We start from the raw sequence: 24,208 nt of genomic DNA, 5'->3' as shown, positions 1-24,208 counted from the left end.
GTGTGTAACACACACCTGTAGCTGGAGCAGCCCCTGCAGGTGCAGCGTGGTGGGCTGTGCCCGGTGTGTAACACACACCTGTAGCTGGAGCAGCCCCTGCAGGTGCAGCGTGGTGGACTGTGCCCGGTGTGTAACACACACCTGTAGCTGGAGCAGCCCCTGCAGGTGCAGCGTGAAGACGCGGCTGTTGCTCTCTAGGCCCGATGCCGTCTCCAGGGGCCTGCGGCACGGACCGAGGGATGGACAGGACACGGCGCGCACGTCAGGGAGAGGAGGAGGAGATCGCTGCGGTGGCGACGCGGAGTGCCCAAGGCGTCGCTGATGGTGCCACATTTTCTGGGAGGCCTCAACAGGGACGTGCGACTGCGCGAGCTGGCAGCCACGCCCAATTTTACATGGACACGCCCACTCGATCGCTAGCCCCGCCCACAAAGTGAGAGTGGCCTCCAGGCTCCCTCTCTGACGTCGACACCAACGATTGCTCATAGGCCGCGCTCATCTGCCAACTCTGCCCACTACCCGGTAAGCCCCACTCTTTGCCCACACCAATGAGGCCGAAATATCGATGTTTAAAAACAATCTTGAGCAAAGCTTGATGGAGTGAGGGAGAATGAGTGAGAACACCACTTGCCCCAACAGTCTGTTAAGGCCACACGGGGGATCTTTGTCTTGTTGTGGGTGAGACTCACGCGTGCCGGCTACACTGCGAGTCGATGCAGATGTGGACGCGCACGCAGTCTCGGCCTCGCAGGTGATCCTTCCTCCGCACATCCGAGCCGTCTGGCAGACGCACACACACAGTCACCGCCATCGTCACCGCCATCGTCATCAGTACTAAGAGCAGCAGCAGCATCATCACTGTCGCCGTGAATCCTTGTCCCCCACGTCCCCACGTCCCCCACGTGCCCGTGTCAGCCCGCACCGATGTGGATGTTGACTGAGAACTGGTAGATGCCCGAGATTTGCGCCGTGTAGTGGCCCGAGTCCACGTCCATGCCTCTACCTCGCACGAACCCCCCCGCCGAGGGCAGCTGCAACGACACAAACCACAAAAACCACGGGTCCACAGGTGAGTTTGCCGTTACGTTTTCGGTCGGGCCACGTAATGCGCCGGCCAGATGTTGTCATGTAAACCAGCCAAACAATTTGACATCTTCGGTGAGTAACACTGTTTGGAGGTCAAACAGTGTTAAGATAACAAAAGGGGTTCCACAGGGTTCCATCCTCGGCCCCCTCTTGTTCTCTCTTAATGTCAATGACTTGGGCACCGATCTGGATCATTCCAGGGTAAATCTTTTTGCAGATGATACGATACTGATTACTGCTGCTGGCCGCTCTCCGGATGACGTGATTGCTAAGCTCCAGGTGATTTCAACAAACTACAACATCAGCTAGTTGCTCTTAAACTAGTCCTGAATACCTCCAAAACCAAGGTGCTATGCTTCTCACCGGGACTAAAGCAGGAAGTTATTTTTCCCCAATTACATTCATTAAATAATTATCAAATAGAGCAAGTCAAGATGTATAAGTATCTTGGGGTCATCCTTGATTCAAAACTGAATTTTAAAGATCACATTGATTATATTGGTAAAAAGACAAAAAAATTGGTTTTCTGTATCGACACAAGCACTGCTTCCCCCCTATGTTCCGTTTGGAATTGATAAAAGCTACCATACTGCCTCTACTTGATTACTGTCACATCGTATATAAATCAGCCCCCAGTACTGCACTGAAGAAGCTTGACTCAATTTATGACTCGGCCTTAAGATTTGCATTGAACTGCCCATATAGGACCCACCACTGTGATCTCTACATTAGGTCAAACTTAACATCTCTTAATGTTCGACGGCTTGTGCATCAGATCTTATTTATTCACGATGTACTTACAAAAAAATCTGCAGACTACCTGCTGGATCTCCTCTCTGTTTCGAAGAACAAATTTGACCTCAGGTCTTCGCTCATTTACTAGCTTCACATTCCTTATTGCCGTACAAATACTGCAGGAAGGGCCTTTGCTATTGATGCCCCCAGGGTCTGGAATGCTATTGCTAATAAGCTGCAACTTCAATCACTACCTATTAGATCTTCACTCAAAACTGCTTTAGAGGAGTTGTACACCCCTAGCTGCCACTGATATTCAGTGGCCTAAAATAAAATGTTTCGCTCCGGATGACCGCTGTAGAGTATGATCTTGGGTTTTGCTTTAGTGTGCTGATCTTTAAAGGTGCATTGAAAAATGTTGATACTCCTACTGATGCTCCTGCTGTTGTGGAGTGACTCATGCAGCCAGCTATGGCTACAGGGTTTGGTGGTACATGTTGTTTATGTCGTTTATTGTGAAATTTCGATCACCATTACATTGCTTTTATGGCTTTATTTTGGTGATTTCGAAAAGTTTTTTGGTTTAGCCATGTTTGTTTGTTGTAGTACGAAGTTAAACTGACGGCTTTAATCTAAAGTTGTCTTGTGGTTGTTGTTGTTGTTTGACTTGCATCCCACTGGGATTTTTGCACACAGCGTTGGTGTACGGTGCTTTTTCTGGAAGATTGTGCTGTTTTTTCCTGGATTTTTCTATTTGCGCATAGTCACTTTAAGATGTTTTCGTGTTCATGTTTTTTTTGTTTGTTGCGGTTGCACCCGATTCAAGAGCCGAATGGCTCACAGGGCTATACCAAATAATAAGAAACTGAATGAATAAGCGAGCGAGCGAGTGAGCGAGCACGTGATTAAGCGAGCGAACGAGTTGGTGGTTATGTTGAATGGGATATTTGATGCATGTCTAATTTTTTCTTGAATCTGTGGCCCCGGGGAGCTGCGTGGGTCCCCTAAGTTTTTTCTTGGCATGCTTCGAGCTCACGCCACCACCACCACCACCACCGTTCCCATAGTGCCACGGAAGCCCGGCAGCACCGCCGCACGGTCGCGTCGTGGCGATTCCCACGCTCCTACGGACCAAGCTACGGGCCAAACCAGCTCCAGGCCTCCAGCCTCGCTAGAAACTTTGCTTTGCCTCTCCATCACCGCCGATTTCGGCCACGACTGCACCTGCGTGAGCACGATCCACCGGAAATAAAACAAGTGAAGTAAATGACACGGCCGTTATGCCGAGCACAAGCCCACACGCTCAGAACGCCAAGCGGCCAGCAGCCAGCAGCGCCATCGAAAATGTAATGGACGAGAGAGGACACGTTTATAGAATTGAGCGATAAGAGACGGCGATGATAGTGGTGGGAGGAGGGAGTTCCCAGGTGGAGCAGGGCAAGGGGAGAAGCGGAGAGAGCGGGAAGGGAGGTGACCTGCGGTGCGAGAACGCAGCGCGGCCGCGGCGGAGGTGCGCTCAATAACCCCACGCGATTGCGCTGTGGGTGAGGACTCCGTTTGGCCACGGATATTTGTGTAACCATGACAAGTTTCTACACATGGCGTATTGTATACACAGTGTGTTCCATGTATACACACCGTCGTACGTATACAAATTACGTATTGCAAGTATACACATTGTGACCACGTGTATACACATTACATGCTGTATTTATGTAATGTCTATTTAAAATGTACATTATGCACGTTTAAATATTTTCACGTGTTTACACATCAGTGTAACATATTGTGCTCTTTAAGTATTTGACATACGCACTGCATCATATGTAAAATGTATGCAGTTCGTACACAACACAATACATCTGAAGGCTTTTGTCAATAACACCCATCCTTGCCAACATAACTTTCGGCTTAATATAAATCGCCCATCTCTCTGCACTAATTGAAGTATTATATAAACAATTTGACATGATTTAACATTATTTTAATATAAAATGAAGCGCAAGCCTTCAACACCACATTCCCAAAACTCATCGACTGCCCCTGGCATTTCGCACAAATGAAACACAGAGACACACAGATTATTCATCCGCATCGCCGCCGCTTACAGCTCACACGACCCTCCTCCTCGTCTTAAGACACAAACCGGGAGATAAACATATCATGCAGGAATGAATCATTAGCAAATGATTCATTCTTTAAATACGCTCATTCGCTTCCTCCCCATCGCGGTTGTCCGGTTGTCGCGTGGATGTTTATCACAAGTTTTGGTATTTTTATGAAACCAACTCCAACGGAAGCCATTCATCTCGAGCGGTGGCAATTCCACATTCCCATGGCGGAGCCGAGTTTTAATAAGACAAACACCCGGTGCTTACTTTAGGGACTTGTTTTCGTGAACATTACTAAACCTGAAGGAATGATGCTTCTGATGTGGATGACGACGACGATTGTCTGAAATGTACAGCGGGAATGTTTTTGCTTTCACACTTATACTTGTATTATATTGACAAATAATCGTTCTGCCTCGTGTTGTTATTTATTTCTAGTTCATATTCCTGTCGTGAAATATTCTGCACTAAACATTCATGTCTACCCTTGGCAAAACTCGATTCTCAATGGGCTCTGGTTAGAATGGCAATAAACACCAAGAACAAGAAGACTAAAACATCAATGATTGGGCTCATGACAAGGATGATGATCGTGGTGATGATGACGGTGTTGTAAATAACAGCTGTGATGGTTCCGATGATGATGATGATGTGATGACGAAAGCAATGATTATCAAAAGCACGATTTTGTTTACATGTTCACCACAAGTATGAAGTGTGGTTCATAAAGACACGATTCCTTGCAAAAGTTACAGTTTGCTGTTTGAACATCTTAACACAAACTGTTTTATTGCCAGAAAGGGTAAAACCTCTTCTTATATTTTGATACTGGTTAGAAAGGTCCCATAGTATAGCGATGATGTTGATAACGATAGTGATGATGATGTTGATAACGATAGTGATGATGATGATAACGATAGTGATGATGATAACGATAGTGATGATGATGTTGATAACTATAGTGATGATGATGTTGATAACGATAGTGATGATGATGTTGATAACTATAGCGATGATGATGATTGTGATAACGATAGTGATGATGATGATGTTGATAACTATAGTGATGATGATGTTGAAACGATAGTGATGATGATGATGTTGATAAGGATAGTGATGATGATGTTGATAACTATAGTGATGATGATGATGATTGTTATGACGGGCATTGATCCTGATCAGGAATTGAACTCGAGTTGGCGAGCAGGCCTCTCCAGGCATCTCCACAATTAATCCGGGTTGGCTTTAACGTGCAAGAACACATTATTTATTTATTTCGTACAATACACATCGCATATATTTGAAATGACAACGTATTTACACAGAGAGTCGCACTTTATTTAATGCTCGCTTAAGCTGCTCTCTGGTTATTGTCGGGGGGGGGGGATAAATTACGTCAGCACCCGAAAGCTCCCCCACTGCCCCCCCCCCCAACAGCAGCAGCAGAGGCTCCCTCTCCGTGACCCCCCCTAACATCCCCTTTCGGACCCCCTCAGGCCCCCGCTCCCCCCACAACGCGCTGCCCTAGAGACTCGTCACAGGGGCCACGCCCTGAGAAGAGCTCCGAGGCCCTGGAGGGCCCCGGCGTGAGCGGCGTTCGATTTGCGAGCGGCGACGGGAATAGCAAGAGAACTGGATCCTCAGCAGCGAGTGGTGGCAAGGGAACGCAGAGGCGCGGTTTGTGTATGTAACGTGTATAAAAGTGTCAATTGCTTAATTAATTTGAGCACGAAACATGCTTTGGTGCCAAATCTCTGTGCTGTGTGGCCAACGCAGCCTGGCTGGTCTGTCCGAGTTATCGTTAGCATCAGCCGTTGACCATTCACGACTGGGTGAAGGCCTCCCCAAGATACCGAAATCCCTCTTACGGTCCCGTGCTGCGGATCGTCTGTCTCACTGCAGCACGCGAACCAATATCATTGCTCACTCCATCTCCGGGCGTGCACTCTCCTTTGGCTGCCAATCCATCCAGCAGTCTCATCCACCGGCCGTCATGCCATTAAAGCAATGATGTGCCCTAACCGGAGCCCAATTACCTTCCTTAATCGTCAATGCAATCGATGGCTCTAACTTGCGTACGTTCTAAAGTCCACTATTCCTGTTTCTCGCCGCAATTCCCAGCACGCGCCTCTCCGTGCTTCCTGGCGCACTTCACACGTTTACGACACGATTGAAGATGTAGCTGTTGGGCCGCAACAGGAAAATGCACACCAAGGGCTGTTTACGAAAGTGCAAACTCGGATCAAAGTAAGGAACTATGTAAGAGCTGCACGGCACTTTCGAAAACTAAATTGGATGATGGAAGGCAGCAAAAATTCCCCGATCCTCGTAGCACCAAAGAACACGTTCCTCGGCAAAACTTCACGTTGCACCATTGTTTTCTGGCCCCTGCCATGGGACCGTGGAATGTCCACCAATGGCTCGGGGTCGCCGATGCAGACACCCACCATTCCACCGATGGTTTTCGCGAAGGGACACCGACTTGTGGCTGTCCTCCGTGCCGCCAGGGGCACTGCCGTTTTTGCAAACCCACGAATTGAGCCGCTGGTAAACGTCGCTCGCCCACCGCTGGCTCGAGAATAGAGGCCCACGCGCCGCCTCGTCGTGATTCAGACAAGCCCTCACGGCTAATCCTGGCAGGAGAAACGCACGCGGCGGCACTGGAAATGTAAATCCAACCGAAGCTCGCGAGCACGACCGCGTTGCAGGCGAACGGCAGGACGCAGAGCGACAACGCCGCCGCGAGCGGCCTTTGGCGGAATGATCCCGGAATGTATCTGAGAAACGCTTCTCCGTCCTCGTCGCTGGTTTTTCCCCACTCCGTTTCAAACGTCGCTCGAGCGGTCCCCAGGAGCCGAGCGCGTCGCTCGTGAGCCCCGTTGAGCGGAGCGAGCGCTGCGCCCTCCAGAGAGCCGTGTGGCCTTTGACGGTAGAATTAAGCCGGGAGCTCATTTCTCCGCTTGATGAAAAAAAAAACTCAGCTTGTCTGGGCAAGGAATGCAGAGAAAAAAGAATCGCAGGAGTAACAAAGTAAGCCCTGAATTAATCAGAGTGCGCGCGTGTGCGCTGTGAAAAGTACGCGTGTGGAGCGATGACCCAGTGGCTAGCACGCTGCACTGTGAACCTGCGCTCTTTTCAATCATCTACATTTAAAACTCGTTTCTTTAGAACTTATTTTTTAGTTTGTTGTCCTTCCCCCGCACCTCCGCTTAGCGCGGTTGGTTACGTACGGTGCGAAAGAAGTTTAACATACATGCAACCTGGTGACCTGAGTTTGACCGACACTGTGGTGGTAGTTTTCATCCAGCAGAGGACTGACAAAAGCCTGTACATTACTATTATTAGTATTATATAGGATGTACCATGAATGTGCGTGTCTATGTAAGGTAATTATTGATCCCCATCTTACCGAGAAAGTTCATTTATCAGCGAATATCTCAAGCAAATCATAGGATTTCATTAGATCGGCACTGGCATTCCGTGTGGCAATCTCGGTGATTAATCAGCATTCATCATCGAGCAGGGTTCATAGGGAGCTGCTGTGCTTACACCACCGCACGTCATCTTAATATCGCGATCAACGTACGATCAAACACAAAGGCGCCATTGTGTATTAGCGCGATACCATCGTTCGCCAATATTATGATGTTAAAAGAGTTACCCTTGATTGTGCAAAGTATGGAGCGCTGAGGGGGTGGTAGGGGGTGAGGGGTGGGGGTGTGTGGGGAGGGGGCGGCAGAGCGGGGGGGGGAGTGTTTAACGTTGCCCGCCGCCCCCGTGGACGGAGGGGAGCCGACAGGTCGCAATGAAAACCCACCAGGACACCGCTTTCATCCCCAGCGACGTGAAGAGCGGGATTATGGGATCAGCGGTGAGGAACAGTCGCGGGCAAGCAGCGCCGTGAGTCAGAGGCGTGCGCAGTGTCCCCCCTTCCCGGTGCCCCCCCGTGCTAAGCCACCCGATTTATAGTCACGGCACGACGCCCCCAGCCCCCTCGTCGCCCCGCTGCCGGATGGAGGCCTCCGCACGCCCATCGCACTCCCTTGAGGTGGGCGGCCGAGAACACTTCCCGCACGCCCGGAATCGCGCGGGCTGGTGAACGGTGGGCAGCGTGGGCATGGAGACTCAGCTGCCCTCCGCTGCCCTCCGCTGCCCCACCGCGTAGCCCCAGTAACCTATAACAACCTGCTGTGCGTGGTGGCCACGCATCCCGTGCGGTTCATTTTTACTTTCTACGTAATTCAACATGCATTTGCTATTAGATCTGATTTGGCCGAAGGTTTCTAACGTATACTTATAGCCAGCGTGTACACACGCAGGCTTCCCACACTCTGTGTGGTGGTAGTAGATGTGGTCTAATAAAGGGGTACACAAAGCGAAACCGTGCCACAAGACAGCTGCCTGTGGAGTAGCGGGCACAGTACGCACAGAGTACTCACACGGTACGCACGCAATGTCCCACGCCCAACCGCAGAGCCGCATGCAGAGTGAATTCATACCGCGTTGAGCCAAGAAATAGGTTAGCCGCATATTCGCAAAATCGCACAAACCGAGCGCGCGTAGAGCGAGGGCAACCTGCGTTCCGTATCGCTCCCCTGGCTAGAGGGAATATAACGCAGCACAGGTACAGCTCTGAGTACGAGCGCACAGAGCCCCGCTCGTGCCGTGGCGGCGGGGGAGAGTGGGCAGGGCCCTGCGAGCAGCAGCAGGTGCGGGGGTCAACGAGGAGGCCGCTGGAGGTGTGGCCACGTGAACGTGGGCGGGGCTGCCTGCTCACCGTGCGCGGCACGGCTGAGCCTCCCAAGAAGTTTCGTAGTTTTTTTTTATATCAACCCGGCCCGGCGCCGCGAGGAGCGCGAGATCCGTGCCGAGAGCGAGTCGGCGCTCACCGCGAGGAAGCCCCTGAGCTCGGCGGAGGAGCGTCGCTCAACCGTGGCGTTGCTCCCCAGCTTGCAGTGGAACGCCTCCTCGAGGGACCGCGGGAGATCGGGCGGCAGCACCGCCGCCTGCGTGGCCGGGGGCGGCCGCCGCTGCTCGGGTCCTCGCTGCTCTCCGGGGAGGGCGGCCCGCGACTGCAGGAGCAGCGCCGCCACACGGCGCTCCGCTGCGTCTGCTCCAGAGGCAAAGAGAGACGCGGCGACGGACAAGGCGGAAAGTAAACGACGCGTTACAGGATCGGCGCGTTGCTACCGCGCGCGTGAGTCGTCGTCGTGGTGGCGGTGGCGGTGGTCATCGTCGTTGGTCAAGAGCTATCCATTGCTACATCTGCTGGCTGCCACTCTTGACATTCGTCTTGACCCCCGGCCAGAGCCTCGTCTAGCGAAGTGTCCTGCTCGAGCCCGCTCAGTTTTTATTGACGGCCGACGGTGTATTTAGCTTTCGTTTGATCTCAAATCCACGTTTCTCACGTCACTGCCAGCCTAATTCCACCCGTGCGCCTCTCCGTGCTGCTCTGCGCACTCTCCAAGTTTGATTCATAGCTTAGGAGATTCGTTGCGGGAACAGAACAGGAAGACAGGAATCCAGCAGGGGAAAAGTTACTTTTTATTTCGTTGAACCAGAGAGCGCGAGACGAGGATGCGTCTTCGTTTACGAGAGTATTTTGCGCTGTAAATGTAGACCCCCCAACGCCAGCACACAACGGCCTGCTCTTGCGAATGACGTCGCGCGATCTTTGAAATCCACTGAGTGAAGCGGACGGTGCGCAGCACAAGCACGGCGAACATCACAACGGCGGCGTCAATCGGGGCAGACCCCAGATTGGGATTGCGAGCATCTGCAGTGAGCGGAGGCAAGCGCACCGCCACTGGGCCACCACTGAGGCCTCGCCGCCCACAGCAACGCAGCAATGTGCCGAGAGAAGAGAGCTTTTCAATCGGTGCCGACTACCTGCTAAAATCATAATTAGATTAATATACTGCTTTTCATCAAGGATCTCAAAGCGCTGAACAGGATACAGCAGCAGACACTCAGCATACAACTAATTATATAAATACATTTTCAGAACCCATTTACTAAATTAACTGAAGGTTTAGTAAGTGGAAGCGTATAAATAGGTTTCATTCAAGAAATGTTCACAGACTTAGAGATGCTGGTTTCACGTGGAAGAGTGTTCTACAGCCTGCTATGATAGAGATGGATTAGAAAACACACGGTGATTGACAAGGGGAATGGAACAATTCGTAAACAATGATAAATTATAATTTGGATGTATAAAGCCTCAGACAAAAATGCTATATTAAAAAATATTAAATGATTTTTTTCATTTACCAGGTGAGGCCCACTGAGCTATGTAGCTCTTTTTCAGAAGCGGCTTGGCCACAAATGACAGCTCAACGAAGTGGCTTATCGTGTGGCAATGTATAGCAGCTAAAGACTCTAAAACACATGTTGATTCTAAATGTGGAGGGAAAAACTGGCGGACCCGGAGAAAAATCCACGCCACCACGGGGAGACCATACAAACTTCAAATATACAGGCATCAGGGTCTGGATCGAACCCATGACCTCCTATGTATACCAGGCGAGGTAGTTAACATCTCCTAGCCACCGTGGTGCCTGAACTACAAGAGGACCTCCAGATGTTGTACAGGGCTAGCTTGTAAACCATTCCCACAAACAGTGCAAACAAATAAACACAACTATATGTAAATAAATAAATAAATAACCCGAATGGAAACGTGAGTAAAATGTAAAAATACCCATTTAAAAGCACCGTTAAATTGCACCGTGATGGTGTTTGTTGGGCACAGTACTCTGTGTACACCTGAACTTTCTCGTTCAATTACAATGCAATTTATTTCACCATCTCGGTTACTCCGTTTTATATTAACTTATTATTGTTCCTCGTTTCATAACTACACAGTTTATAGTTTCCTGAATGTTGTGTCGGCCATGGGAGGGGGGGGGGGGGGGTGTTTAACCATACTTCACCACGCTCGACAGCGCAGGGCCGTTCCGGATATCGCTCGCCACCGATGTGGCAGACATGGCCTACCTTTCACCATATCCTTGAACTCCTTTATCAGAGCGTCCTTTGTGATTCTGGCTCCGGGGGGGCCAGGAGGTCCTGGGGGGCCCGGGGGTCCAGGGGGGCCGGGGGGGCCCGGCTGTAGGAAGACGCGCGCGCAAACATACGGACGCGTGTTTACACTCGCCCATGCACGCGGGCACAGCAACAACAACAACAGCGGCAACAAACGCCGTCGCCCACTAAGTGGCGGTGACCTGACCACAGCATTTTTGCCAGGCTAGGTGCACTTTGAAGTCACGTGGAGTGTCAAAATGCTCGCTGACAGGAAGTCACACATGCACAACACGACTCAAATGTACGCAAGTCCACAACGCACGCGTACAATTACACATCACGCAAAAACACATTTCCGCGTAATGCACCACCAACACAAAAGCACCCATGCCTACTGCTGCCGTTTGCGGCACACAGATACTCGACGAGCGTCAAACGAAGGTTCTTGGGGATATGCGAAGAACCGATTGGCATTTCACGAAGAAGTGCATTATGGTGCTCTTCCTGGAAATTCTGGTGGTTTTTTTGTTCACAATGCAAGTGTCTGTGTTGTTGTTGGAAACTTGTGGATTTCGGGGGGGGACTTGAGCCATATTTTCCGTTCGGATAGTTTTTTTCTCGACATTTACGGGTTTTGACAACAAACGACAACGCGACGTTTGAACAAAACACTCCCATGAAACGCGAGTCTCTTGCGGGAGGGGACAGGCACAGAGACTCTCCTCCTGGCTACGCGCTGCCACCTCGCCAGAAACTAGGGCCGTTTCTAATCAGGCTCTCATCTCGCTGCCGTGCGAATGTATTGCCGAGCGAGCGATCGTGAACAGATGGCCCCCGGGAGGATGAGCGTACACGCGATGCTAAATCACGAACGCCACCACTCGGTGAATCTCCCCAACGATACACGTCCGTTTAGCGCTTCCAAAAAGGATCGGTCGATGGAGGAATGGAGCGGCTGCTCTACACGGCCTCCACAATCGCCAGCTGTTGGCTCAATACACTGATCTAAATAGTTTTAATACTTTTTACTTTCAGCCATACATGATAAATAGGATGCAGGATTTAAATGATAAACAAAGTTAAGTCCATCAGCCTTTCGGCTCTCACAGCGAGTACGAACCAGCAGCATTTTCTCAAACGAGCGAACTTGGGACCTCTTTCCACTTAGTGAGTTTCTACTCAAGACCTGAAATTTTGGGGGGGCCCAAGTCCAAGCTACAGTATGGCTTTTTGAATGTTTGTAGTTTTTAGGAAAGACGTGAGTATATTAGTGCCAAATTCCAGTTGCCTAGCCCTTTTATAAGGTCATCAGAATTCACAAGTTACTCTGTCACAATTGTTGATGCGTATTAAATATATCACATCCACTTTACGTCATTCGGACTGCAATGAAAACAGCCACGATTTCCTGAACACAAATCACGTCGCCCTTTTTCAATGTTCTCAACTACCTGCCAATTTTTGTTTGACGCCCCAGCCATGTGAAGTAAAATCCTCCCCCGTACGCAAACACGTTCTTAAAAAAAAATAGGCCAAACATCTCAACGCAGGGCTCTCTTGAAATGGAGTGTTTAAACGCACTACTTTACTGGCTTATCAGTATTATGTTTGTGGCTTAGCGAACATCTGGAGACCAGGACTTGCATAGTGTTCCGTTGGGAATCAGCAGTGACATCATCAGGTCAAAAAGCAGAGAGCCACCCTGTTCCTGTCCCACCCTTCTCAAGTCAAGACTCACGCCATTCGTCTTGCAACGTATCATCCCACAAGTTTGTTATTTTAGTTGAGAGCCAAATCGATACACAGTCATAAATCCATCCGAGCCAGAATTTGCCGAGATCCTGGATTTAAATCTGGGCTTCAGCCGGCTGTGATTCTCACCGGCTTCTCAAGTTTACTGCTCTGGCGGTCTCAGCCCACTCACCAACGACTGCACAAGTTAAACGCATCGTTTTAAATGCGCCTCTTCCGTTACTTTGGCAAAAGTTCAGCTCCGAGAATTAAACAAAGGTATCGGGATGACTGCCGATGCGAGAAAAATAATCTACAGCAGGACATGTGGGAGATGCCTCGGAAGGGACCTTCAGAAGCACTTCTGCGATGTCTGCTTCTGCGGGCCATTCTCCTACACGTGGAGTCGATGCGCCACAGTTAACTGTGACATTTCCACACGGACACTTTGTCTCACGACGTGACTGGGGGCGGGCGCGGGGGGGGGGGGCCTTACCAGCAGGCGACTGCGCCTCTTGTCATCTTTCTTGCGCTCCTTGTTGGCGCCCTCGTGCGAGTGCTGGATGAACGAGATCCACGTCCCGTGTGGATCGATTCGCACGTTCTCTCGTGAGTCCGACACCTTGGGGTGGGCGGAGTGGGACGGGGTGCAAGGGGAAAGATACTACAGTTACGCAATGCTGAGTCTGTGGGTCTCTCAGCAAAGGCCACAGGTTTTCGTGCGATCATGTACAATACATTACGTTGTGGATTTGTGTAGCGACTAAATGCGGCCACTTGTCAAGGCGACGTACTAGGGGGAATATTTTATAGAGAGGCGCTCAGTCACAGGCTGAGAAGAGGAGGAAGTGTCTTGAGCCTGGACTTCAACAGCACGGCAAAGGAGTCGACAGCGCAGACGGCTGTGGGAAAGGAGTTCCAGACAATGACGGCAGCAGAGAAGAGGGAGCGACCCTCCCCACTAAGCAAAGGTTGACATGTGCTTGGGTTTGCTCCCAAAAGCCCTGCACTAATTAATGGAAAAATATGCCAATCACAAAGGCCCTCTTAACAAACGCCATGAGCTTCGGCGAGGCTTTCCCTGGGAATAACGATCATTGTGATGATTTAAATAATGCCCGTGTGGTCACATGGCCAACGCCGCTGCTGCTACCACCACCACACCTCGCCATCACTTGCTCCTGAAAGACCTTGCGACAAATGTTGCAGGCAATGCATCCTTCAAGGACCACTCTCAAGAGTCTCGTCAAAACCACATCTGGCTTGAGGTCTTCCTGGTGGTCACCAGCCCGGGTGGTGACCACCAGACCGATGACGGCTGCCGGGGAGTAACAATTAGCGGCACACCGCACCTGGTTGGATTTCCACCTTCGGGCGAGGCAGTTGAAACAACGGCGCGAGCTTCTTGAATCGCCTCCCCACCGCCTCTGTCCACCCAGCGGTATGAACGGCGTTCACCAAAGACAGTCGACCAAAGTTAAGTCGGCCGGCGAGGCCCCGTGTGGTCGAGATAATGCGTGGTGGGTACCAAATACTGTCTCTGCGAAGGCCTCTCTCGGCTGGAGGCGGTTCACCCAGCAGTGGCACACGCAAGCAATTGCAGGGCTGCAACTTTACCTCCTCTAAAACGAAGCCTAGAGCAATCCACACAAATATTTACATATTTTATTTTGATTCCCCCGCTTAACCACTTTTATTTTAAACGAATGATTTGACAATGCGGTGTTCCTGGCCAGGAATGGCGGGTGGACTCGCCGGTCTGCACCACCGCGACACCTTTCAAGAGCGGCGTGCGCGACCAATCAGAGGCAATCGTGGGCCAAGAGGAATGGTCCATCCTGTTACTAACACCGGCAGAACCTCAGAAACACGGCATCCCAAGTTCGGCAAGTTCAAAGTTCCACCACCCACTCGATGTTTTGCGAGTGCTCATTAATCATCGCCATGAGACACGATCCGTCCACTGCTGGATGCAGGTCACTCTATACAGTTCTGCGATCACCCGTCACGGCATTGCAATGCCACAATCCCCACCACTCCTGCACATAAGCTGATCCCGCGCTCCATCTCCGCGCTTGGTAGTGGTTCCTCCCGGGTCCGCGCGCATTCCCTCTTCTTGCTGCCGTTCCATCACCAGTCTCGACCACCGGCCATCATCCCTCATAACCATTTATGAATAAAATTGTTTAATGGAGTTGGCCAAACATTCCAATATAGGATCAAAGAGCTTGGGCAATTATTGGCGCCGGTTTTGGCTGCCTTCCCGCCTGTCTGTGGTTCCCCATCCCTCCGAATCATTCTGTCACATCGAGTGAACGAAAACTGTGCAAATGATGGCATTGAAAATATTGTAAACTATTGTTAATGTGCTGTACATGAGCAGACGTTCAAGTCAATGTTTAATTATCCCCTCCACGAGGGACGGAGGCTGCCAGCGCCGCTATACAGCATTCTTGGCGTCTCGCACGGCCGGGTTGCGTCGATCGGATCCCAAGGCCGCCAAGGAGTCGGCAGTCGTCGCATCGCGGGGCCAATTTGGCGGCGAGCGGGCGACTAAAACAACGGGCGCACCAAACGGCTCAATCGAGCGACCACACTCTCAGGCTTGACGGCGCGCGCAGTAAAACACGACGGCCGCGTCATCGCGCCGGCACCGGCCGCTTACATTGCCAGTTTTTGTTGAGTTGTGTGCTTTTTGGCGGCGGGCTGGATGGACACTTAAGGGGGGCGGGGGGGGGGGCAATGAAAGCATTGGCCCTGGGGGAGCGAGCGAGTGAGCGAGCAAGATGGTGCAGAGACCAGCGCCAAGTTTTTTTTGTGTTTTTCCTCTCCAGTGAATCGATTTTCGTGGCTCTGCCGATGACATCGTGCCGTCGGCACATTCAGAAGGCTCGTTTATTCTTTTATGAAAGTCTGTGGGTTACCCGCTCGCCGTCCAGCGCGGTGACGGACGAGAATGATTTAGACCGATTTCTGCAGTCGGAGCGAGACAGGCAGTTAGGTAATGATTTATTTAACCAGTGGAAGGAATCCACGGGCACAAGACGAGTAGGTTTTGAGCGGTTATCTATTCGGGCAGGAGACCAAGAAACTGGAATTCAAACGTGAGACGCGTACAAAGTGTCAGCCAGCGACACGACCACCGAGGCCACGCGATCACCGCCACGGCTCCCGTTCCCATGAGCTTCATCACACGCTGGTGCCTCGGTCTACCGGACGGACCCGCACGAGTTCTCAAATCCTCGCGTTCCTCTTTGCGTCTCTCAATGCCATTCCCAGCACGAATCTCAGCGCGCTTCTTTGCGCACTCCCCAGCTTTTGTTCCGTCCTCTTCATCGGTGTTCACCCTTCTCCCATCCCTCCTCCCCACCACGGGCAGCGGATGGCGTGGGCGCGGCACGCCGGATCTCTGCGGGCCGGGTCCCCGTCGCGATCGGGGTGGCGCTCCCGCTGGCCCGCGACTAACGGCCGGCCTGGCGCCCGGCACGAGCGGCGTGTCCGGTTACGTAACGGGCGCAGATTAAGACTCCGTTTCGGGCCTTTCAGCCCCACACTCCCCGCACCGCTGTGCGGCATTGCCTCTGCCAAGTGGGTGAAATAACACACGGCGGGAATTCTAGAATTTTTATTATTATTTCACCAGGTTCCTTTAATTTATCGTTTCACTCCTTGAGCCTTATTTGGCCGATCGGCCAGATGGGGCCGGCGATCGCGGTTACGCAAGAACGCGCCGAGCTCCGTTACCGCGACCGAAATAAGTAAAGGCGCCGATGCCGGGCCCCATTAGAACCACCGTGGCCACAAATAAATATTAGATCGAATTTACGGTGTCGGCGGGTAGTGCCAAATGCCCACAATAACTCTAGCAGAGAGCGGCTGGGAGTAGCTGGCTCTCTTACATGCGCCTTGCACACACACACCCGCGTGCGTGCCCCATAAATGGGCGCGGGTGGGTTCTGGCACCTGCCTACCTGCGCGAGAGCCTTTCCGTTCGGGCCCGCGGGATGAATGCCATGCAGTGTTGTGAGCGCAGCGGCCTGGTACGCGCCGTTCACGCACAGACGGCAGAGCGGCGCTGGTGCACGGCCCCCGTGGGGCCCGTGAGCTGGGTGCCGCTGCTTGCGTTGGTTCGGGCTAACGGGCCCTCGAGCGGCAGTCAAAAGCCCTGCTCGCCGCGTCCGTCTGCGAGCGCAATGGGTAGATGTTTCTCAGGCAGTGGTGGGCACCCTCTTCAGAGCAGAGAGCCGGGGGCCAGGACTCGGTTGTGCGAGCGACTCGGGATTGACCGCGTGTGCGTAGCGGCCAATGGGCATAGCCCAAGGGCGCGTCCACCACAGAGATGGAGCCGTGGAAATCGGCTCACGTTCAGGAACTACGCGAATGGCTGCGTCGTGTCCCCATGACAGATGGTGAACGGCTTGGGGAGGCCTTAATCTCGCAGTAAATAAATCGCGGCCAACGGTGATGATTGAAAATTAACATGGTTTCATTGTTCACGCTATAGAGATGTCCGACTGAAACAACAGCACAGGTTTGTGATGAATGGGTAGACGAGGGATGGCGAGCGGTGGGGAAAAGCGTGGGTGCGTACTTCCACCTCTTCCAAGCCATCTGACCACTATGGAAGATTAGGCCAAGATTTCCTCTTTCGAGTGGAGGCCCTTCTGCCAGCAGTGGTACGAGCTGGAAATTGCAGGGATGCGCCTTTATCTTTTTACATTTTACTACAAACTGGGGGTTTTGTACTGGAAATCAATGTTCTCGCGTATTACCGTAGCTTTTTTAACGCTCCTTAACGATTAGTTTTGCACAAAAAGACAAAGGTCCCCCATATAGCCTGAACAGACTGTTGGGGCAAGTTCTGTTAGCGAGCACCTATGAAGCCTCACGAGGAGGTGGGTGGCCAACACTACGCACGCCCAGCCACCTTTGTGTCCCCAGTGGCGATGTTTGCATACCGCACCAGGTACTCATTTGAGGCTGAGTCGATCTAGGGAAGACCCAGGACCGGTTCAGATAACCGTCAGCGGTGTTGGCCGTGGGCAGGAATCGAACTCTTAGTGCGGCGCGCTAACCGCTCCCGACTCCTCCTGAACAACGCAGCACACACGCAGACAACACCAAATACACCACCAAATACACCACTCAGTACTCCTGCATTCAACAAGCACACGTCGCTGAACACGCGCGCGTGTGCGTGCGTTCGTGCGTGCGCGCACGTACGGACAACTACATACACCGCATACCAGCAGACCGGCATAATTGGCATACAAACGAGCAATGCAAGCCCATGTATAGAGATTGTCTGGGGTCCATTAAATGCTGCATGGCAGCACTAATTGCGTGTGCGTCTGATAAACACCGCCGCCGCCGTGTCTACACGAGCAGACACGGTCGCCGTTGGAGCTCAGGGTAGGCCACCACCACCACCAACAACAACCTCCACCACCAACAACCACCACCACCACCGCCGCAACCCCGACTGCCACAAAGGCAACTTTCACCACCGTCGCCGCCACTGAAACCTCCACAGCCACCACCGCTATGGCCAGTGAGAGGCCAGTGACAGGCCAGTGAGAGGCCAGTGAGAGGCCAGTGACAGGCCAGTGACAGGCCAGTGAGAGGCCAGTGACAGGCCAGTGAGAGGCCAGTGAGAGGAAGTGACAGGCCAGTGAGAGGCCAGTGACAGGCCAGTGAGAGGCCAGTGAGAGGAAGTGACAGGCCAATGAGAGGCCAGTGACAGGCCAGTGAGAGGAAGTGACAGGCCAGTGAGAGGCCAGTGAGAGGCCAGTGACAGGCCAGTGAGAGGCCAGTGAGAGGCCAGTGAGAGGCCAGTGACAGGCCAGTGAGAGGCCAGTGAGAGGCCAGTGACAGGCTAGTGAGAGGTTCAGTGACAGGCCAGTGAGAGGCCAGTGAGAGGTTCAGTGACAGGCCAGTGTGAGGCCAGTGAGAGGCCAGTGAGAGGTTCAGTGACAGGCCAGTGAGAGGCCAGTGAGAGGCCAGTGACAGGCCAGTGAGAGGAAGTGACAGGCCAGTGAGAGGCCAGTGAGAGGCCAGTGAGAGGTTCAGTGACAGGCCAGTGAGAGGCCAGTGAGAGGCCAGTGACAGGCCAGTGAGAGGCCAGTGAGAGGCCAGTGACAGGCCAGTGAGAGGCCAGTGACAGGCCAGTGAGAGGTTCAGTGAGAGGCCAGTGAGAGGCCAGTGACAGGCCAGTGAGAGGCCAGTGACAGGCCAGTGAGAGGCCAGTGAGAGGCCAGTGAGAGGCCAGTGAGAGGCCAGCACTCCAATTCACATCGGTCAGTCGCTCTCCAGTGACCAGTCGCCTCCTCATCACTCTTCTATCGCTAGTGTTACCATTGTCACTGATTTCATGAATTTCACCCATGGATCCCTCCACCCATGTTGAGAACTCGGTCTACCAGAGTGCCTGTTCCATCTCATCCACAGTGCGTTCTGCCACCACACTGCAGGTCACAACAACACACTCACCCACTCACCACACTGCAGGTCACAACAACACACTCACCCACTCACCACACTGCACGTCACAACAACACACTCACCACACTGCAGGTCACAGCAACACACTCACCCACTCACCACACTGCAGGTCACAACAACACACTCACCCACTCACCACACTGCAGGTCACAACAACACACTCACCCACTCACCACACTGCAGGTCACAACAACACACTCACTCACCACACTGTAGGTCACAACAACACACTCACCCACTCACCACACTGCACGTCACAACAACACACTCACCCACTCACCACACTGCAGGTCACAGCAACACACTCACCCACTCACCACACTGCAGGTCACAACAACACACTCACCCACTCACCACACTGCAGGTCACAACAACACACTCACCCACTCACCACACTGCAGGTCACAACAACACACTCACCCACTCACCACACTGCACGTCACAACAACACACCCACTCACCACACTGCAGGTCACAACAACAACTCACCCACTCACCACACTGCACGTCACAACAACACACCCACTCACCACACTGCACGTCACAACAACACACTCACCCACTCACCACACTGCTCTACTTTGGGATTCTTCTCCCGTCATTGTCGTCTTTTTACCCCTGCTCTTACAAGGACCTTGCTCAGTTCAAGAAACGTGTAAAAGCTTTCCTACTACATCTTAAATCGTGCCGTTTGTTGCTGGCCGTTGGACACTGTGGGCCTGTTCCCAGCAACCGTGATAAAAAAAAAACCCTTCCACCCCGACCGTGATCCACCAATCCCCGAATTCGATTCCCGCCGGAGCCGACAGCCAGCAACACCGGTAGGGAGTGGAACCTGTGGCCATCTCGGGCCCCCCACTTCTCCCAACCGACCGCGAGTGACAGCGGTTTTGTGTTTGTGACATCGCGCACTCCCAGACGCCTCGATTGTGTTGCTGCTGCGAGACATTTCCACGTGATAAGCCACTTTGTTGAGCTATCATTTGGGGCCAGAGTCGCTTCTGAAAAATAAGTTGATACCTCAGTGGGATTTGCCTGGTAGGATTGTGATGGTTTAGTTTCATTTGTTTGTGTTTGGGTGAGTGGTGTCTTGTACTTGCTGAGCTTCCAAGAGCTTGACACGACCGGGCACATTCGGGCGAGTTGGTGGCAGGCCGCGAGACTGCCGAGGCACTTGGGAGCGGAATGTTTGAGAAACAAATAAAAAGAAAACCAAACTGAAACTCGCGTTGAAAATGTTCTGATCAGCGCTATCTGGCGACGCATCTGCCCGCTGCCATTCATGAGCCGGTGGTCTGAATGTCAAGTGTAACGTTCTCTCTCATTTTTTTCTTATTTCGCCAATTCGGTCTCAAAGCATGCAGGCCGATCCCTGCAATGTCAGTCTAAGACGCACGGTGCACGTAAACAAACCCCACCGACTCTTGTCTCCGTTCACGCGAACTCTTGTAACAACAACCACGCTCAACTTAAGGCACGTGTCAACTCTCAGCCCTTACAACTTTCAATGTGCTGCTTGTTGCTGGCCGCGTTGTGTTCTGGGCCTTTGGGGCTTCTGCTGTGATCGATAGTAATTCATAAGTACATGTTCTGACCGAAGCAACCTAAATGGGCCTGGACCTCGTCAGATCTTGAAAGCTGAGTAGGCTTGAACCAGGATAGGGACTGGATGGGAGACTGCCTGGAAATACGAGGTGCTCAACGCTCTTCAATTGGTTGAAGACATCTCAATATATCGAGAAGCACAGAGCTTGGGCAATTGTTGGCATCGGCTCACCGCGTGGCTGCTGCTGCCTTGCCCATTCGTCTGCGGTTCCTCCTCGAGCCTCCGAGTCGTCCTCTCTCTCTCGCTCTTGGAGAGCGAGGAGTGAACGCTGTGAGGCGGTGGCGGCGCAGCGTTTCGAGTTATTAACATATTTGATCAAGGACGCAGTCTACGTTTCCACCTTTCACCTTCGCTTTCAGCCTCAGGAATTCACCTCTTATCTGACCATGCTGCTGCTCTCTCGAGATGGTGTTGAGCGGGCTTAATTTCTCATGCGATATTCTCTTCCCAGGTCACCGGTCGTGTCTCCGTGGTGCCGAGAGGTATACTGGACGTGGTGTGCCGAGTGCATACAGATTTTCTGCCCGACGTTCACGAATGCCGCCGGTGGCGAAACCACCCATCGGAGCTGAGAAGCCAAGCAGGTTTAAGCCTGGATAGTGCATAGATGGGAGACCACCATGCATAAGCAAAACAATCAAGAGTTTGCTGCGAAATACTTCACGGGATACAGAGGGCAGTTCAGCCAAATGCAATGTTGTGCTGTACTCGTGTGCTGCCCGCCTACACATAACCCGCGCCGACCAGCGTGGTCAAGTGTAGACGAGTTACAATAACCCCCGTGATTCGCACGGGCTGGATTGACACAGCACTCATGACACACAGCACTCACAGTACTCAGACACAAGCTCCTTGCTGCCACAGTAGAAACCCAATGGACACATGTCACGTTATCTATCGTCCCAGACACGTGTACACTGGCAAAGAAAAAGCGATGTTGAATTGTTAGATGATATCAGAGAAAATCATTTTTAACAAGACATTCAGAAATGTCCATGTTCGTGGAACAAACCCGAATTGTGCTCTTTATACCTGTACATACTCGTTGGTTCTTTCGGTAAAGTCACGTAGGTATAAAATAAATTAATGTTGAAAATACATTTATTTAATTTTATACCTACTACGTGACTTTACCGAAAGAACCAAAGAGTATGGATCCCTGCAGTCACGAAAACTTCAAATCTAGATTGTGATCTTTATATTTGGAATAAATAAATACGCAATGAACACAACAATGTCCTTTAGTTACCCAGAAAAGCCTCACTGAGCCTGAAGACCTTTTCGAGAGGGTCCTGCCCTGAGACGTTTGGTCACTTTCATTGGTCAGTGTTCAGCTTCACGTTGCAGGAAATCAGAGTACCCAGAGAAAATTCAACAGCGTACACAAGGAGAGCGCCGCACAGATGGATTCAAGAATATCTAGTGCTGTACTGTCATCTCCTGACCACCTTGCAGCCTACTGGTGCTACGGACCTGGACTTTAACGCTTTCATAATTAGAACACTTGAACATTTCTGGGTTTTGACTAAATTGCCACTCACCAGTGGAGCCAATTGTCGGCTAACCGATGGCTCCAACTCACAGAATCACGGCTGGGGGGGGGGGGGGCGATGCGCGGCAATTTCTTGAAGAGCAAAACTGCCGCACACAGTCTCCCGTCTGTGAGACAGAAGACGCCAGGGTGGTTGTTTATAGTTTAACTTAACCCGCTGTCTTTATTGCCCGAAGCCTCCCCCCCCCCTCTGTCTACGCGGCGAGGATTAAGAAACGCGGCAGAACGCTCCCATGGAAGAGAAACGAGCCACAGACAACAACGCAGGACCCTCTTGAACAAAGAGGCATTGAATTTTCAACGAGCCTTCCCAGAAATAAACGAAAGGGAATGTATTGTTCCGACTCGCCACTTTGTGGGAGGTGAACAAGTTGCCCGAAGCATACGGACTGTGCCCCTGCCATAACAAAGTGGAATTTCCGCACACGGATATGACAATCTCGGCTTATGACCACGTCACCCTTCAATGCTACCCGGTCTCATCTAATCTCGGAAGCAAAGCGGGGCTGAGACTGCTTTCGTACAGGACTTGGATATGCGATGTGATGGCATTGATGTCACGCGGTTGTGTTTGCTTCGTTCCGATTTCGATTTGCTGTTTTGTATGTACGTACCGTATGGCGAACTTCTTTCGCACCGTACGTAGCCATCCGTGCTAATCGGAGGTGCTTCATTACTGCACTCAACTTTTATATTGAATTATTTTGGTGACAACCCAGGGTCACTTGCAACTGAAACTCATCTTGGTCGTTTGAGTTCTCAACACCCGGTCACACAAACTTAAAACTTGGTATGCGGTGTCGTAAACTTGGGATGGGAGGTGGCCACGAGGTGATGGTAAAAGAGTGGATTATTGAATCTATCTGTGCGGTGCTTTAACTGCGACACCCCCCAGTATGTGCCCTGCGGGTTCTCCAGTTTCACCGCACAAGAGACGAACCAATGGCCACACATCCCTGCGTAGCAGGACCCTCCTCGAAATGAGTCTTGAGACTCAGGTTCTCTAGGTTAAAGGGCATCTGCATATTAGCAGCACTGCTGTTCTACTGGTGATGGTGCCGAGAGGTCTGGATGGACTTGCCCTCGCCATAGGAATGAAGACTGCTTCACCAATGGGCCTAGGTGCCCCCAACGGACACGAAGAGCAGGCGGAATGAAGACAATCAATCATCTGTGACGTGGAAAATTTTCATTGCCCGGCACACCACATCATGTATACCCCTCGCTATTAATTATACACATGCCCACTCCCGTCTGCAAACGACATCGACAATATTCATTGGAAATGTAACCCCGGACTATTACTGTAACGTTTGATGCTGAGCAGTGGAAATATCCTTCACGAGTTAGCCACCAAGCGAACTCTGATGCAGCAGCAGCAGTGGAGCAGAAGCATCATCATCAACATCGTCCGAGTCATTAGACGTTCAGCTTGTGCAACGTGTCATTGTGGCAACCGAGGTCCGTGCAGACGAGATGTCCCGTGATCTTAAGGGATTACATCCGTGGGGGGAAATATTGTAATGGTCAAAAGAATCGTAAGCCTCACCTCCTCGCTGTTGGGTCCCGTCGCGTTCAGGGCCTCGGTGTGCTGCTGGTTCACATCCTCAGAAGTCCTGAAGCCTCTATCGCCTGCTGCTGCTGCAGGCCTTAACCCCCCATTCCTCCGTCCCCCCGCGCCTCCACCGCCACCACCACCACGCCTCGCCTCCACCACCACCAGGGTCGTCTCTCCAAGCAGTAGAAGCGCCACCAACATTACCAGGGGCAGTAGCAGCTCGAGTCGCGACCACATCGCCATCACGACCAACACCACACAGCCCTCTCTATCTCGCTTTTCAGAGCGCTCCAGCGGCGATG

General features: G+C 51.9%; 1 protein-coding gene across 2 annotated transcripts in view; it reads right to left on the bottom strand.

Annotated features, from left to right (window-relative positions):
* The window catches only part of LOC116950443 (adipolin-like), a 30,745-nt gene that overhangs the window by 5,083 nt on the left and 1,454 nt on the right, over positions 1-24,208 (bottom strand). The window contains exons 1-7 of one of the 2 annotated variants that reach the window (XM_032968187.2): positions 23,898-24,208; positions 13,186-13,311; positions 10,929-11,040; positions 8,822-9,045; positions 923-1,031; positions 690-780; positions 142-220 (exon numbers count right to left, since the gene is read on the bottom strand). The exon at positions 23,898-24,208 is cut by the window's right edge and continues 1,454 nt beyond it. In XM_032968187.2, coding sequence (XP_032824078.1) covers positions 142-220; positions 690-780; positions 923-1,031; positions 8,822-9,045; positions 10,929-11,040; positions 13,186-13,311; positions 23,898-24,149 — 993 coding nt within the window. In that variant the 5' untranslated portion in view covers positions 24,150-24,208. The remainder of the gene's footprint in view (positions 1-141; positions 221-689; positions 781-922; positions 1,032-8,821; positions 9,046-10,928; positions 11,041-13,185; positions 13,312-23,897) is intronic. The other variant, XM_032968188.2, reaches the window with a different exon arrangement.

This window comes from Petromyzon marinus, chromosome 39, assembly GCF_048934315.1.
Source record: "Petromyzon marinus isolate PM22_M1 ecotype Great Lakes invasive population chromosome 39, UKy_Petmar_22M1.pri1.0, whole genome shotgun sequence".
NCBI classification, from domain to species: Eukaryota; Metazoa; Chordata; class Hyperoartia; order Petromyzontiformes; family Petromyzontidae; genus Petromyzon; species Petromyzon marinus.
The sequence above is the reverse complement of the archived record's forward strand: the minus strand, read 5'-3'. Positions and strand labels throughout refer to the sequence as shown.